The 13,446-nt window shown below is 45.3% G+C and overlaps 1 protein-coding gene across 7 annotated transcripts in view; it reads right to left on the minus strand.

Moving 5' to 3' along the window:
* Positions 1 to 737: 737 nt before the first annotated feature.
* Positions 738 to 13,446, minus strand: part of PDE4DIP (phosphodiesterase 4D interacting protein) — a 239,510-nt gene continuing 226,801 nt past the window's right edge. For 3 of the 7 annotated variants that reach the window (XM_010832822.1, XM_010832821.1, XM_010832820.1), the window contains 8 exons: positions 8,733 to 8,972; positions 6,959 to 7,075; positions 6,171 to 6,397; positions 4,949 to 5,128; positions 3,719 to 3,857; positions 3,352 to 3,398; positions 2,435 to 2,486; positions 738 to 1,775 (listed from right to left, as the gene is read on the minus strand). In XM_010832822.1, the coding sequence (XP_010831124.1) occupies positions 1,702 to 1,775; positions 2,435 to 2,486; positions 3,352 to 3,398; positions 3,719 to 3,857; positions 4,949 to 5,128; positions 6,171 to 6,397; positions 6,959 to 7,075; positions 8,733 to 8,972 (1,076 nt within the window). In that variant the 3' untranslated portion in view covers positions 738 to 1,701. Of the gene's footprint in view, positions 1,776 to 2,434; positions 2,496 to 3,351; positions 3,399 to 3,718; positions 3,858 to 4,948; positions 5,129 to 6,170; positions 6,398 to 6,958; positions 7,076 to 8,732; positions 8,973 to 13,446 lie in introns of all 7 variants that reach the window. The other 4 variants (XM_010832825.1, XM_010832823.1, XR_824629.1 and 1 more) reach the window with 3 other exon arrangements.

Consider the following 13,446-nt stretch of genomic DNA (forward strand, 5'->3'; position numbering starts at 1 on the left):
ACACACTAACGTTTGCTGCATCTACACCTGTTGTTCTGAGCCCTCACTGACTATGGCCTCTGAGGCTATTCCGGGATTACACCCCAGCTGTCCTGGTCTGATTCTGCAAAGCTAGATCAAGTATCTGCCAAGATCCTGTGCCAGACCATGGTATGGAGTGAGTGGGGCCAGGGCATTGGCCCCTTTGGATTGGGAAATACAGCAAGGAGGCTGCTCACAGTGCATGACTCTCCACCCTGATTGTCAGCAACCCAGCATGTGCTCCTGATGAGTCTAGACTTCTCCAAACCTTCTGTCTCAGATTTCCCAGGAGGCAAGGGGGCCGGGCCACTCCTTGCAGGACCCCAGGACTGGGATGCCCAAATTGTGACTTGACCTGCTAACTCCAGGGCCGGGTCTACCCTTGTGGACCTTCTCTTTGCAGATCCCTCCCAGGGGCCCAGAACCCGGACAGATTCTTTTCTTTCCCATCCTACCGAGTTACGTGTAGATCCTTCTTGCAGCTTTGGTTTTCAGGAGTTATGCTAGTTTCCAGTTAATTTCCATTAATAAGTGTCCCACATGTGAATGTATTTTTGATGTGTTTGTGGGGGAGGGGATCTCCATACCAGCTACTACAGCATCTTGATTCTGCTTCAGATGCTGAGCTTTTTAGTGACAGTTTGTCTTTCCTATTCTTACACACTCACCCTGCAGGCTGGTATAGAAATTGGAAACTAAGCAGGCAAAGAAAACTATTTTTTTATACATAGTTTGCTTTAATAGCCACCAAAAAGACTGTGTCATTTCCTTTCACTGACCCTGTCCACCAGTTATGTTAGCTTTCCACATATCACTATAGCAACATATATAAATATATATCATACATTTATACACACATACACACTTTCTAAAGCACTTTTGTGAAGACACAGACTAGGCTTCAGCACAAGCACAACTGGGGGCCTCTTGCATGTCACTTAAAAATGATCACTGCTTTGCTTTACACAAGACTTTCAGTGGGCTTGCTGTGGCCATTAGTCCCTCGTTCCCAGAGATAAGTTGGGATGACAAAAGGGGACAGTATATGTAAAGTCAGTACAGCTTTTGGAGATCACAATAGAATATAAGTAGGAAGTCTAGGCTATGCATGAGATGGCATATGGGAGTCACCACTCCCACCACATGGATTCAAAGTAGTCAGGTGCTGCAGTGTCGACTGATGCCCAGCCTGACAGTGACCCAGCTGCATGGGCCCTGGGTCAGGCAGTCGGGCCCCCCTGCCCACACTGTCCTGCAGGGCACCGCTGCTCAGTCCTGTGCTTTCAGATCTGCCAAGGAGTGCCAATGTGGGGACCACATGCTGCATTGTGGAGAAGCAGGTCGTTTCCCCTGAGCTGACCCTCTGAGGACAGGTGATGAGGCAAGAAATGTCTGTTGCTGGCTCCCATGCCCCCAGCATATTCAGAAGCAGTGTCACAAGGTCCTCTATGAACTAGGCATGTTTTCCTTAGTGCTGAGCCGTGGGCACCCTGCCTTGTTATTCCTCAACTGCAGGAAAGACCCTCTGCCTTTCACCCTGCCCACGAGGCAATCTCTCTGACTCCTTCCAGACCCTCCAGTAGGTGTGGAGGAGGGCCCAGATCCTCCTCAGCAGACAGGGAGCTGTGAAGAAGGGGCACAGGCCCATCCTTCCTGCTGTTTTAAGGACCTCTGGTGGCTTCACTTCTTGCATGTCTCCTTGAAGGCAAGGGGCACAGGACTGGAGTGCATGGCAGGGCCCTTAGAGATTTCACCTGGAGACCAAAGTAACACAATGGAAGTAAGAGTCCATTATCAGATCCTGCTGGTGGCTAACAGGCTGGAGAGGGCTGAGTGGTGACAGAAGCCAGGATCGTGGTGAGAGCCTGTCAAGAGGATGAGCTGAAGGGAGGCGCTGAGGTCTGGAGGAGCAGCGGGTGCCACCAGATTAGAGTGAAACCTTCCCACACCACCTGTGGCCAGATCTCTGCTCACAGCCACTGCACACCAGGTGGCCAGACCCTACGGCTCCCTCTTCAGGGGCCAGCTCACTAACGAGGATGACTTTTGTCATTTCCCAGGAAAAGATATGCTTAGCATGAAACAGGCACATATAGAAGTGTCCTGTTTTAAGAAGGAGAGGGCATTTTGAGAGGCAGGCCCTTGTTAAGTTTATGTTCTGTTTACTTGATGAGGAGACGGGGGTGGAGGGCGGTGGGGGCAGGTCAGCAGGGCCCTCAGAAATCATCTAAATCTAGTGCCTCCTTTCCAGATGAGGGTCAGTGGTCTCACAGAGACTGGGGCCAGCCAAAGCCACACAGCCAGTTAGTGACAAGCCTAGGATTAGAACTGGGGCCCTGACCCATTTCCAGTGGCCTAGCAGAAGTGGGAAGGAGACTCCCAAGCCAGCGAGTATGAGAGGCTGTTGGGTTACCTTTGCTGGGACAGGAATAAGGCTTTACAGAAGCAGTCTTGTAAGAGGTCTTCTAAAAAGGCTCAGGAAAGAAAGGAATCAGAAGAAATTAGCAGGAAAAAATATCAGGGTTAAATTATGGCCCAACCCATTTTCACACTGTGGGGTCAACATCTTTTTAGGTTACAATTTAGGAACATTCCTAGGAATGAACTCAACTGATTATGGCAAAGCTTTAAAGTCCAAGGTAAAAGGCTTAGTTTTTGACTTTGAAGCCATTTCTAACACCTCAAGTTTTTCTTCAAAGTGGCTGCTAGAGAATGCATTGGTATTTTCAATAAACATAGAGAATGCCTGCCTTATAAATAATCTTTCCCTTTAAGTTTCAGTTTTTCCTTATTACCAAGTTCTCTTTTAGATCAATAAGACCCAATGATTTTATGTTGTTTCCTAAAGAAAAACTTGTCAAAATCAAATTGCTGCTTTCAGCCCAATATTATGCAGTGAAATCAACTTGTTAGGTGGCATCTTTCCATCGGTTTTTCATATAGTGACATAGGAACCCCGGAACCCGTGACTGGCCTCAGGATTCCTTTACTGGAAAGCTCATTCAGAGGCAGACCCCACATGTCCTCTGACCTTGAGAATCAACTGAACTGCATTTCTCCCCAGTCCTGACATGGCATAAAGGAGAGAGAATTGGGGTCAAGAGAGAAGATGATGATAAAGTGAGAGTGAACTGAGAAGTCAGGGAAGGTTTCTGATGAGGGTGGGAGGACTGATGGGGATGGAATCCAGAGGGATGTTCATTGAGAACCTGTGCTCTCACAGGTGGACCAGAAATTTCCTCTTGGAAGGTCAGTGCAGGTCAGGAGTCACCTGTGCATTCTGATACAGACGGTGATAGTTTGCTCTGATCAGTGCAGTGTTTTCCTTACCTCCAAATTAGTCCTTGCCTTCTTCAAAACGTCGTGTGTCCTGGTCACTGAAACAAACAAACAAACAAACAAACAAACAAAAAAACAGTTCCCAAAGGCAGAAATTACCAGCGGGGTCCATATCTGTCTTGGGTGTGTGTGTTCTAAAGCTTGTCTTTCTGGCCACTAAGCTTGGGGTCTCCTGCTCCCCTCCACCCTCACATCTCCTCCTCTGCCTCTATGATTACTGATGGCACAGGAGGTTCAGGGATATCACATCAGTCTTCCCCATCCCCTAGCCTCTATGGTCACTGTCCATTCACAGCCCAGGTGGGGAGCCTGGAAGGCCCCCCAGTTTCCTGTCCCATTCTCTGGCTCAGGCACCCACACTGGCTGAAGATGAACTGCTCCATGCTCTCCTTCTGCTGGTTGGCGGTCTTCAGACGCTCAGATGTACTCTGAAGGAGACTTTCCTGTTTGGATAGTTTGGTTCTCAGTTCCAGAAGCTCCTTTTTCATAGACTCTCCCTGGGAAGAAAAATAGGTGCTCTGTCAGTGGTCAGAAGGCCTAAAGCACCCTGTGATTTGTGGCTCTTTACACCCCAAATAGGATTCTACAATCTTCTCAAGTATTTCTGGACCAGATTTCCCTCATGAAAGCCTCTAAAACCCTCCAGCAGGTGATGGCTCAGGATGGGCCATGAGGTGGGAACACTGAGGACCTGGAAGCCCCTGTGCAAACGAGCACAGGCCACACTCCAGCTGCTGCAGAGAACCTGAGTCCAGGCCACACTGAAGCTCCCAGCTGTGAGTAAGACCTCTGATTTAGTGCTGACATAGTTCTATTACTTGGGCATCAAAACTTGGTCATTAGGAATATTATGCCTGGGGAGACAGGGCTGGCCTGAGACAGTCTCCAAGTCTGTAAATATATCTGCCAACCTCAGGATGGCAAAATACTTCCTCCTTGCAATTAGCAAAGTTGGATCCCATAAAGTTATCACTGATACTAGTCTAGAATGAGAACCCTAGGAGGGATTTTGAAATCTACCTAATCCAAGATCATCAACCAGAGTGGCCTAAGATCTGAGAGCACCTGGGGGAGGCTGACTCTCACCAGGCTTGACCCAGAGACACAGGTTTAAGTGGAAATTTTTCTGGGATTTCAGTGGGTGGGTAAAAAGGGCTGGTCCACTCCTGGTGACATTCTGTGATCCTGTCTGCCTATGTGGACTTGGGGGTGAGTGGGAGTGGGCTTAGGATGGAAAAGGAGGTGTTGATGTTTTAAATGGCCCTGAACTTCAGCTCAGCTGAACTTTAGAAAGTTAAAGGGATGGAACAATTTTGGGTTACCAGGGCTCTCATGTCTCTGCCTCCTCTATGTTCTTTTCTTCTCCTGTTTGGCTCCTTATCCTGGGGGTCAGGCTGGGAGGAGAGGAATGTTTTCAGACCTGTACAGAGAGCGCTCACCACGGAGGAGAGGTCTCCCACCAGGGACACATGCCTCATGTCACCTTTGTCCCAACTGCCCATTCGGCTCCTGATCTTCAGGCTCTGCAGGCCGAGGAGGTAGAAGGCTAGTTGGGGGGCAGAACCGGTAGAGGATGCTGGCTTCTTACCACTTTGTCCACAAGCACAGGGCCGGGGGAGTTTGGCAAGGCTGCTCGCCAGAACATGGTGAGGAGGGAGGCTGACTCCTCCAGCCGGTGGTGCAGGGCGGTGGCGCTGCTCCTCAGCTCCTGGATGCCTTCGCTGCCCATCACCTGGGAAAGGGGCAGTAGCCATGGGCATCCCTGTGGCTGAGAGAGCACAGGCCTCAGCTTCCTTTGTGAGCGAGGTACGGCCACAGGCTTGCTTGAACCTGTGAGACTTTTTTCTAACCTGGAAGCCAAGGTTCTCTGACCTCAGCAAGGACCTCCCACTTTGTAAGAATTCATTTGATTCCACACCTTTTAGCTTTTAGTCCTGCTTTGTGCTCTGGAGTCTAAGGTTCCTATTTTTGTACTGTACCCCCACCCCCACTGCCCTTCCCTAAATCAGGCCTTATGCTTCAAATGGGCTGCACCATTTGTAGCTCAAAGGACTGAGTGCTGCTCCCTTTACCTGGCATTCTCCTCCCCAGAGAACTGCACAGCCACTAGTGGCGCCCTAACCCCCATGAACCTGTCGCCTTCCTTCTGGGATAATCACCACTTCTGGGTTCACTCTGTCAGCACTTCCAGCACTGTGCCTGGAGCCCCTTGTTGTATTTGTTGACTCAGGTGTGGGTCTCCCTCTCACGTGTTGGGGCTCCTGGAGCTAAGACAGCACAGTGGCTGGTACCTAGGTCTCTCCCTGGGGAAAGACTCTGAGAAGCCTTGTGGCCTGCTCCCCTCTCCTGCTCAATTTGAGCAGAGAAATCCAAGGCTGCCACCCTCCTCACCCCTTCCACACATCTGGCCCATATGGATGAATATTCTCAATTCCCAGGCAACTGATGAAGTGATTTTATCCTGCCCACAAATGATCATATCCCAGTGTGACTTTAGCAGATAATAAAGAACCAAACAGCATTCCAAGTATGCTGATGCTTAATATGCTCTACTGATGAGGATGGCAATGCTGCACATGCTTTTCTGTGGTTCTCAGGGGAAATGGAGAGTCAGCTACATCTGGAACAGAACAAAGCTAGTAGTGAAACTAACTGGTGAAGACAGAAGGCCTAGGTGGATGTAAATGGAAGATACATCCTCAGCTGGTGAGAGATGTGGAGCAGGAAAAATGATAGTGGGAGAAGGAGTTAAAATCAAAAGAAGAAAGGGCTTAAGGAAAAGGTGCACCTAAGAGCTAAAATGTGATTACCTCTATGCCTGGAGCCTCAAGACCAGAGAAGCTGCAGGTTGGTCTCACCAGTGATGCTATCTTCTTGACCAGCAGTCTGCCCTCCCCAATCTGCTCTCTTAGGGCACTATAGTCATCAATGTGGCCAATGACGTGGCGGCCATGCTTATTGGCAAAGGAGCCATCAGTAGCGTCGCCCTCCAGCTTGGGAGGGTTCTTCATTACTGGAGAAGCATCCAAACCCAGCTCTGAGGAATAAAACCACAACAACAAAGAACCCACTGTTATTCATAGTCATCCTCAGTTCAATCCAAAAGGGACATCAAATAGTAAAAGAGACCAGAAACAAGATCGACAGTTTTGGAAAGCACACCTGTGAAGTCCATACATATTCTGGGTTCTATATTATTATAGTCTTTCTCTCACCATCTCAGAATCATAAAATTGCCAGGAGGTAAATTTTATCCTTATTGACAAACATTCAGGAAAGACATTAATGTGTTTTTTTTTTTTTTTAATTTGGGGGTTGAGAAGACACAGACAAGGAAATTAAGCTGGATACAGAGAGCACTTTCAAGAAGGAAGAGGTTACAGTACAATGAAGCAATACCAGAGCAACAGGAAAACCATATGAGGAAGAGTAGTAACAAAAAAGGCAGCCACAGGAGGTGGAATGATAGGGCTAAAGGCCTTGGGACATGCAGAGAAAAATCTCTAAATTCAGATAACGTGTATACAGAGAACCAAAAGTTACTTGTATTAATAATTTTCCATCATTAGACCCTGAGTCCTGTGGTTGCCCTCTTTACCGTTCGTCCTACTGAAGGTTGTGGTCTCTGGGCCAGGAGCTGCAGAAGAAGAGCTGGGGAAGACCAGAACTGGAGAATTCATGCCCACATCCCGAACTGGAGGGGAGGCAACCGAATCTAGGGAGTAAAGACAGCCACAGCTTTAGGAACGCTGGAACACACCACTCCACTGGAGATCTAAGGCACCATGACTCTCCTCTCATACAGTCATCACCCATGTTCCACAATCAAAATCAACAGCAAACTAATCACTTATTTTGAAATAAGATGTGAAGGCTGTTCCATGAGAAAAAAGCTTGTAATTTGAAAAAATTATTAGGTGTATTTTTCTAATCCCAAATATGAATACAATATTGTATGCAGTATGTCTAATACAATGCTTTGTAACTAAATATAAATATGCATAAATATATGCGAAGAATTGATGCTTTTGAACTGTGGTGTTGGAGAAGACTCTTTCTCGTCCCTTGGACTGCAAAGAAATCCAAACAGTCCATTCTAAAGGAGATCAGTCCTGAGTGTTCTTTGGAAGGACTGATGCTAAAGCTGAAACTCCAATACTTTGGCCACCTCATGCGAAGAATTGACTTATTGGAAAAGACTCTGATGCTGGGAGGGATTGGGGGTAGGAGGAGAAGGGGATGACAGAGGATGAGATGGCTGGATGGCATCACCGACTCGATGGACATGAGTTTGGGTGAACTCCGGGAGTTGGTGATGGACAGGGAGGCCTGGCGTGCTGCGATTCATGGGGTCGCAAAGAGTCGGACACGACTGAGCGACTGAACTGAACTGATATGCAGTACATATGTTAAAATATTTGATCAAGAAGTGAATGGATTTATGGGGATTTAACTCTGCTCTCTAATCACTGTTCTGATGAGTCAGTACTGGAAAATATGTACTAGTATAAGAAGAATAGGAGACATAAGCCTTGGTAAGTTTGAGATGCCCTAGTGGAGACCAGACCACAATCTGGAAAATATCACGAAGAGACTGATATGATCCCACTCAGACAAATGTGGCTTAGAACCAGATTTCTAGCTCAGGCCTCTCTGCTATATGATGATGAGGAGGAGTGACTGAGCCAGCAGGGATGAGTCCTGGCTGGTGCTGTGGGGAGGCACTGAGAGGGCAAAGCCTGAGAGGGAAGAGAAGCAATACCGAGACAGAACATAATGAAGGAGAAGGAACACAGCAAATCAAAACTTCTGCTTTAAATCCTGGGTTGGCCCGTTAACTCCCGCAGACCTCAGCGTATCAATTAATTGTCTCAGTGCCTATATTTTCTCATGTGAAATACAGAGATAGTAAATCCTGCACTAGCTCTGATGAAATTATTTGAAAAATTATTTGAAAACATGGTAAATTTTAAAACACTCCACAAACATAAGGAATAGGCATTAACATATACAGCTGTTAATTGTTTTGAGTACTTCTCATGGTGTCAGGTACTTGTAAATTATTTCATTTAGTGCTCCACATAATAGTTTATATTATTATTATCCTCATGTTAAAGATGAGGAAGCTAAGGCTTAAATACTTGAGGAGTTTTAGCACTTTTCCTAAGGCAAACAACATGTAAGTGGCAAACTCAGAATCTGGAGCCAGATCTGACCCCAAACTCCATGCCCTCAAGGCACTGTACTGAAGCATCTTTGACTTCACCCTGACCCTAAGGAGTGTGGAAGAGGCAATATTGTCCCTTCCACCACACACATCCTGGGGACCTTCCCACTGGCTGAGGGCTTCATGATTCCCTTTTCCTTCCTACCTTGGAAGAATGGCTGCTTGTTTCCAGGGTCAGTGTTGGTGGGGAATTTCTGGTTAACGGAGGAGGAGCTGAGGCCGGCTTTGCTGGCACCACCATCCAACTGCTGTTCGAGCTGCAGTCGCAGACAGTTGTTCACCTGAATGCTCTGCTCCAGCTGCCCTCGCAAAGCTCGGATCTCTGCCACCAGGTGGCTCAAGTCACTGCTCAAAGGGACTTGGTGACAGGCATCCCAGGTATAAGCTGAAAGGAGAGAGAGAGGTCTGGTGGCACTGAACCAAGTGTTTCCAAGCATCTGTCAGAACACTCTTCTGTGACGTTCCTTTCTGCCAAGGACCCCACTGTAATCTCAGAATCCCAGGACTAATGTGGCTTAGAATCTGTTTAGAACCATTACATCCCCTGCTGTGATGGGGATGTCACTTTTCCTGGGCGAGGACTGGCACATATTAAGATGGTACACACTCCAGCCTGGAGTTTCCTTGAGACTCAAATGACCCTTGTCCATTTAGAGGGCACATGATTGGCAGATGAAGTCAAACCTAATATTTCTCCTCCTTATTAACCTTAGTCCTTCAGGCTAGAGAGCAGGGTCTTTCAAGGCAGAAGATCAATACTAAGCTGGAGAAGTACACAGACTGAGAGAGAAGATGTGATGACCTCTACATTCAGGAATGAAAGAGGACAGGAAGAAGAAGGCATCAGGCCTTTGGGCAGCACTTAAGAATGGGAGGGATAGGGCTTCCCTGGTGGCTCAGTGGTAAAGAATCTGCCTGCTAACACAGAAGTCGTGAGTTCAATCCCTGGCCCAGGAAGATCCCACATGCCATGAAGCAACTAAGCCCATAGGTCACAACTACTGAGCCTGTGCTCTGGAGTCTGGGAACTACAATTATGGGGCACATATGCCTAGAGCCTATGCTTTTCAGCAAAAGAAGCCACCACAATGAGAAGCCCATCCATCCCAACTAGAGAAAAGCCTGTGCAACAGTGAAGACCCAGTACAGTCAAAAATAAATGAATTTTAAAAATTAAAAAAAAAACGAGAGGGAGAGATCATAACTAATTGGATTTCTCAAGTTCTACTTGCCTTTTTACCTGCACTCATCACCCATAGCCTTTCTCTATGTACTGGGAGGAGAAGAAATCTAAGAAATGTTCTATAAGACTATAATTGCTCATCTAAAAACATTGAAGTCAAATGTGTTTAAAAAGATAGTATTTGTTTCAGTTTTTATCAAGGTAATAGGATGCATATACCATATGATACATGCATCCAGTTGCATCAGAGCCATGGGCCTTAACCACACACATTATTTCTGCAGTGAGCTATGTGAATATTCTCACGAAATGGAATAAATGAAGAGTGCAGGACAAGATGGCAGAGTAGAAGGACGAGCTCACCTCTTCTTGTGAAAACACTAAAATCACAACTAACTGCTAAACAACCATCAACAGAAAACGCTGGCACCTACCAAAACAGATATTCTGCATCCAAAGACAAAGAAGACACAGTGAGAGAGTAGGAGGGGTGCTTTCATGATATAATCAAATCCCATACCTGCTGGGTGGGCTACCCACAAACAGGAAAATATATTGCAGCAGTTCTCCCACAGGAGAATTCTGAGTCCCACACCAGGCTTCCCAGCCTGGGGATCTGTAATAGGAAGGAGGAGCTACTGGAGCATTTGGCTCTGAAGGCCAGCAGGGTTTGAGTGTAGGAGTTCCACAGGGCTAGGAGAAACAGACTCCAGTTTTAGAGGGTGCACACAAAGTTTCATGAGCACTGGGACCTAGGCCAAAGCAATGACACCATAGAAACCTGAGCCAGACCTACCTGCAGGTCTTGGAGGGTATCCTGGCTCTCTGTAGGGATATGAACACTGGTGGTAGAAGCTCCAGGGAATATTCAACAATGTAAGCTCCCACTCCAGTGTTCTTGCCTGGAGAATCCCAGGGATGGGGGATCCTGGTGGGCTGCCGTCTATGGGGTTGCACAGAGTTGGCCACGACTGAAGCAACTTAGCAGCAGCAGCAGGAGGCTCTCCAGGAGGTTGCCACTTTGGCACCAAGACCTGGCCCCACCCAACAGCCTATAGGCTCCAGTGCTGGGATGCCTCAGGATAAACAACCAACAGGAGGATGGGAACACAACACTACTCATTAGCAGACAGGCTGAATAAAGTAATCAGGAGTCCACTGATGCCTCTAAACATACCCCTTGACCTAGCTCTGCCCACCAGAGGGGCAAGATCCAGGTCCACCCACCACTAGGCAGGCACCAGTCTCTCCCACCAGGATGCCTGAACAATCTCCTGGACCAACCTCACCCACTAGGTGGCAGATATCAGAAGCAAAAATAACTATAATCCTGTTGCCTATGGAAAGGAGACCACAAACACAGAAACTTAGACAACATGAGACAGCAGGGAAATATGTTCCAAACAAAGGAACAAGATAAAACCCCAGGAGAACAACTAAGTGACGTGCAGGTAGGCAATCTACCAAAAAAAATTCAGAGTAATGTTGGGTAAAGATGATTCAAAATCTCAGAAAAGAATGGAGGCACAGATCAAGAAGATACAAGAAATGTTTAACAAAGAGCTAGAAGGTATAAAGAACAGAGTTTTACAATACAGTAACTAAAATGAAAAAGGCACTAGAAGGAATCAGTATCAGAATAAATGAGGTAGAAGAACAGATAAGTGAGTTGGAAGACAGAATGGTAGAAATCACTGCCATGGAACAAAAGAATGAAAACAAAATAAGGACAGTTTAAAACTAATGCTCTGCGGAGAGGATATTGGCCTTCCTACAACATTGCTTTCCATGAAAAAGTCTACAGCTGGAGTGACTATCCAATGCTGGTTAAGAAGCTGGGTTTGGACTACTCTTACCATCTGGCTTCATGAACTAAAATCTTCCGGCGTGACCAAGGAAAAGTGACTGACATGGAATCTATGAAATATATCATGCAATACAGTAGTATGTAGCACATTTCTCAAGAATCATTCTTCAAAAGTCCTTTTCTTCCCCATGGATAAAGAATCCACATTACAAGGAGGATCCTTACAGGAAGGGTGATCCCTGGAACACCACCTGGTGCTGTGAGGATATAAACTCATACAGACCAAATTCTGGAGGTGGCTCTGACACAAGGTGGCAGATGTCTACCTGGCATCCAAGTACAAAGCCGGTGCCATTAGTGGGCACACAGTACAAGGTGGTCTCCCTGTTTTTTACTGGAGCCATTTCAACAAAACTCTCCATGAAAGCATGCCAGAGGCCTAAGACTGATTTTATTATCATGAAACCAAGTTTGTAACTTGACATAAAATGAAGGAGGGAGATGAGGGAATAGAATGGAATAGAAAGCTTCAAATAAGATGCCAAAGGCACTATTTTGGCTATGTTTTTCCATTCAGAATTAGTCTTAATAAAATACATTCAATTGAAAAAAGTAAATTAAAAAATTAGGACAGTTTTAAGAGACTTCTGGGACAACATTAAATGTATCAACATTTGTATTATAGGAGTTCCAGAAGGAGAAAAGAGAGAGAAAGAGCCTGAGATAATATTGGAAGAGATAACAGCTGAAAACACTCTTAACGTGTGATAGGAAACAGTTGCTCAAGAAAGTGAAGACAGTCCTATACAGGATAAACCCAAGGAGGAACACTCTCAGACAAATATTAGTCAAATTGGGAAAAATAAAAGACAAAGAGAAAATATAGCCAAGACATGGAAAAATAAAAGACAAAGAAAAAAATAGCCAAGACATGGAAGCAACCTAAATGTCCATTGACAAATGAATGATTAAAGAAGATATGGTGCATGTATACAATGGGCTATTGCTTAGCCATAAAAAAGAATGAAATAATGCCATGTACAACAACATGGGTGGACCTAGAGATTATCACACTAAGTGAGGTCAATCAGACAGAAAAACACAAATATAATATCACTTATATATGGAATCTTAGAAAATGATACAAGTGAACTTATTTACAAAGCAGAAACTGACTCGCGGACTTAGAAAACAAACTTCTGGTTACCAAAAGGGAAAGGTGGGGGGAGGGATAAATGAGGAGGTTGGTATTAACATAAACATCCTCTGTAAAACCTATATGGGAAAAGATTCTGAAAATGAATGGATATATGTCTATGTATAACTATATCACTTTTCTGTACACCTGAAACTAACACATTGTGTATGAAATGTACTCCAATATTTTTTTTTAATTTTAAAAGAGAAAAAAAAAAACAAAGTGTGAAGACTTAGCCAAACAAATTCAGATTTTACTATAAAAACTCTAACAGCTTGTTATTGGTGGAAGAATGGACATATTTATTAATGGAACAGAGTGAAGAATTCAGAAATAGACTCACACATATATTGGCAAGTGATTTTTTTTTGCCTTGGCCGTTGTTTTTCAATGGAGATGCCAAGCAATTTGAGGATGGTTGTGGTGATGAAAAATCAATTGTGTTTCTATATCCTAGCAAAAAAATTATTTGGCAGTTGAAATGAAAATGTTATCCCACACATGAGAAATATTTATGTAAAAATTAAAATATGAAAGATGAATATACAAAAAATTACAAAATATTACTAACAGAAGTTATGGTCAGTTGATTGTCAACAAAGCTACCAAGGTAATTAAATGGGAAAAGGACATTCTTTGTAATAAATGGTGCTGGAAAAACTGGATATCAA

The sequence above is a fragment of the Bison bison genome, unplaced genomic scaffold (assembly GCF_000754665.1).
Source record: "Bison bison bison isolate TAMUID 2011002044 unplaced genomic scaffold, Bison_UMD1.0 scf7180017862278, whole genome shotgun sequence".
Taxonomy (NCBI): Eukaryota; Metazoa; Chordata; class Mammalia; order Artiodactyla; family Bovidae; genus Bison; species Bison bison.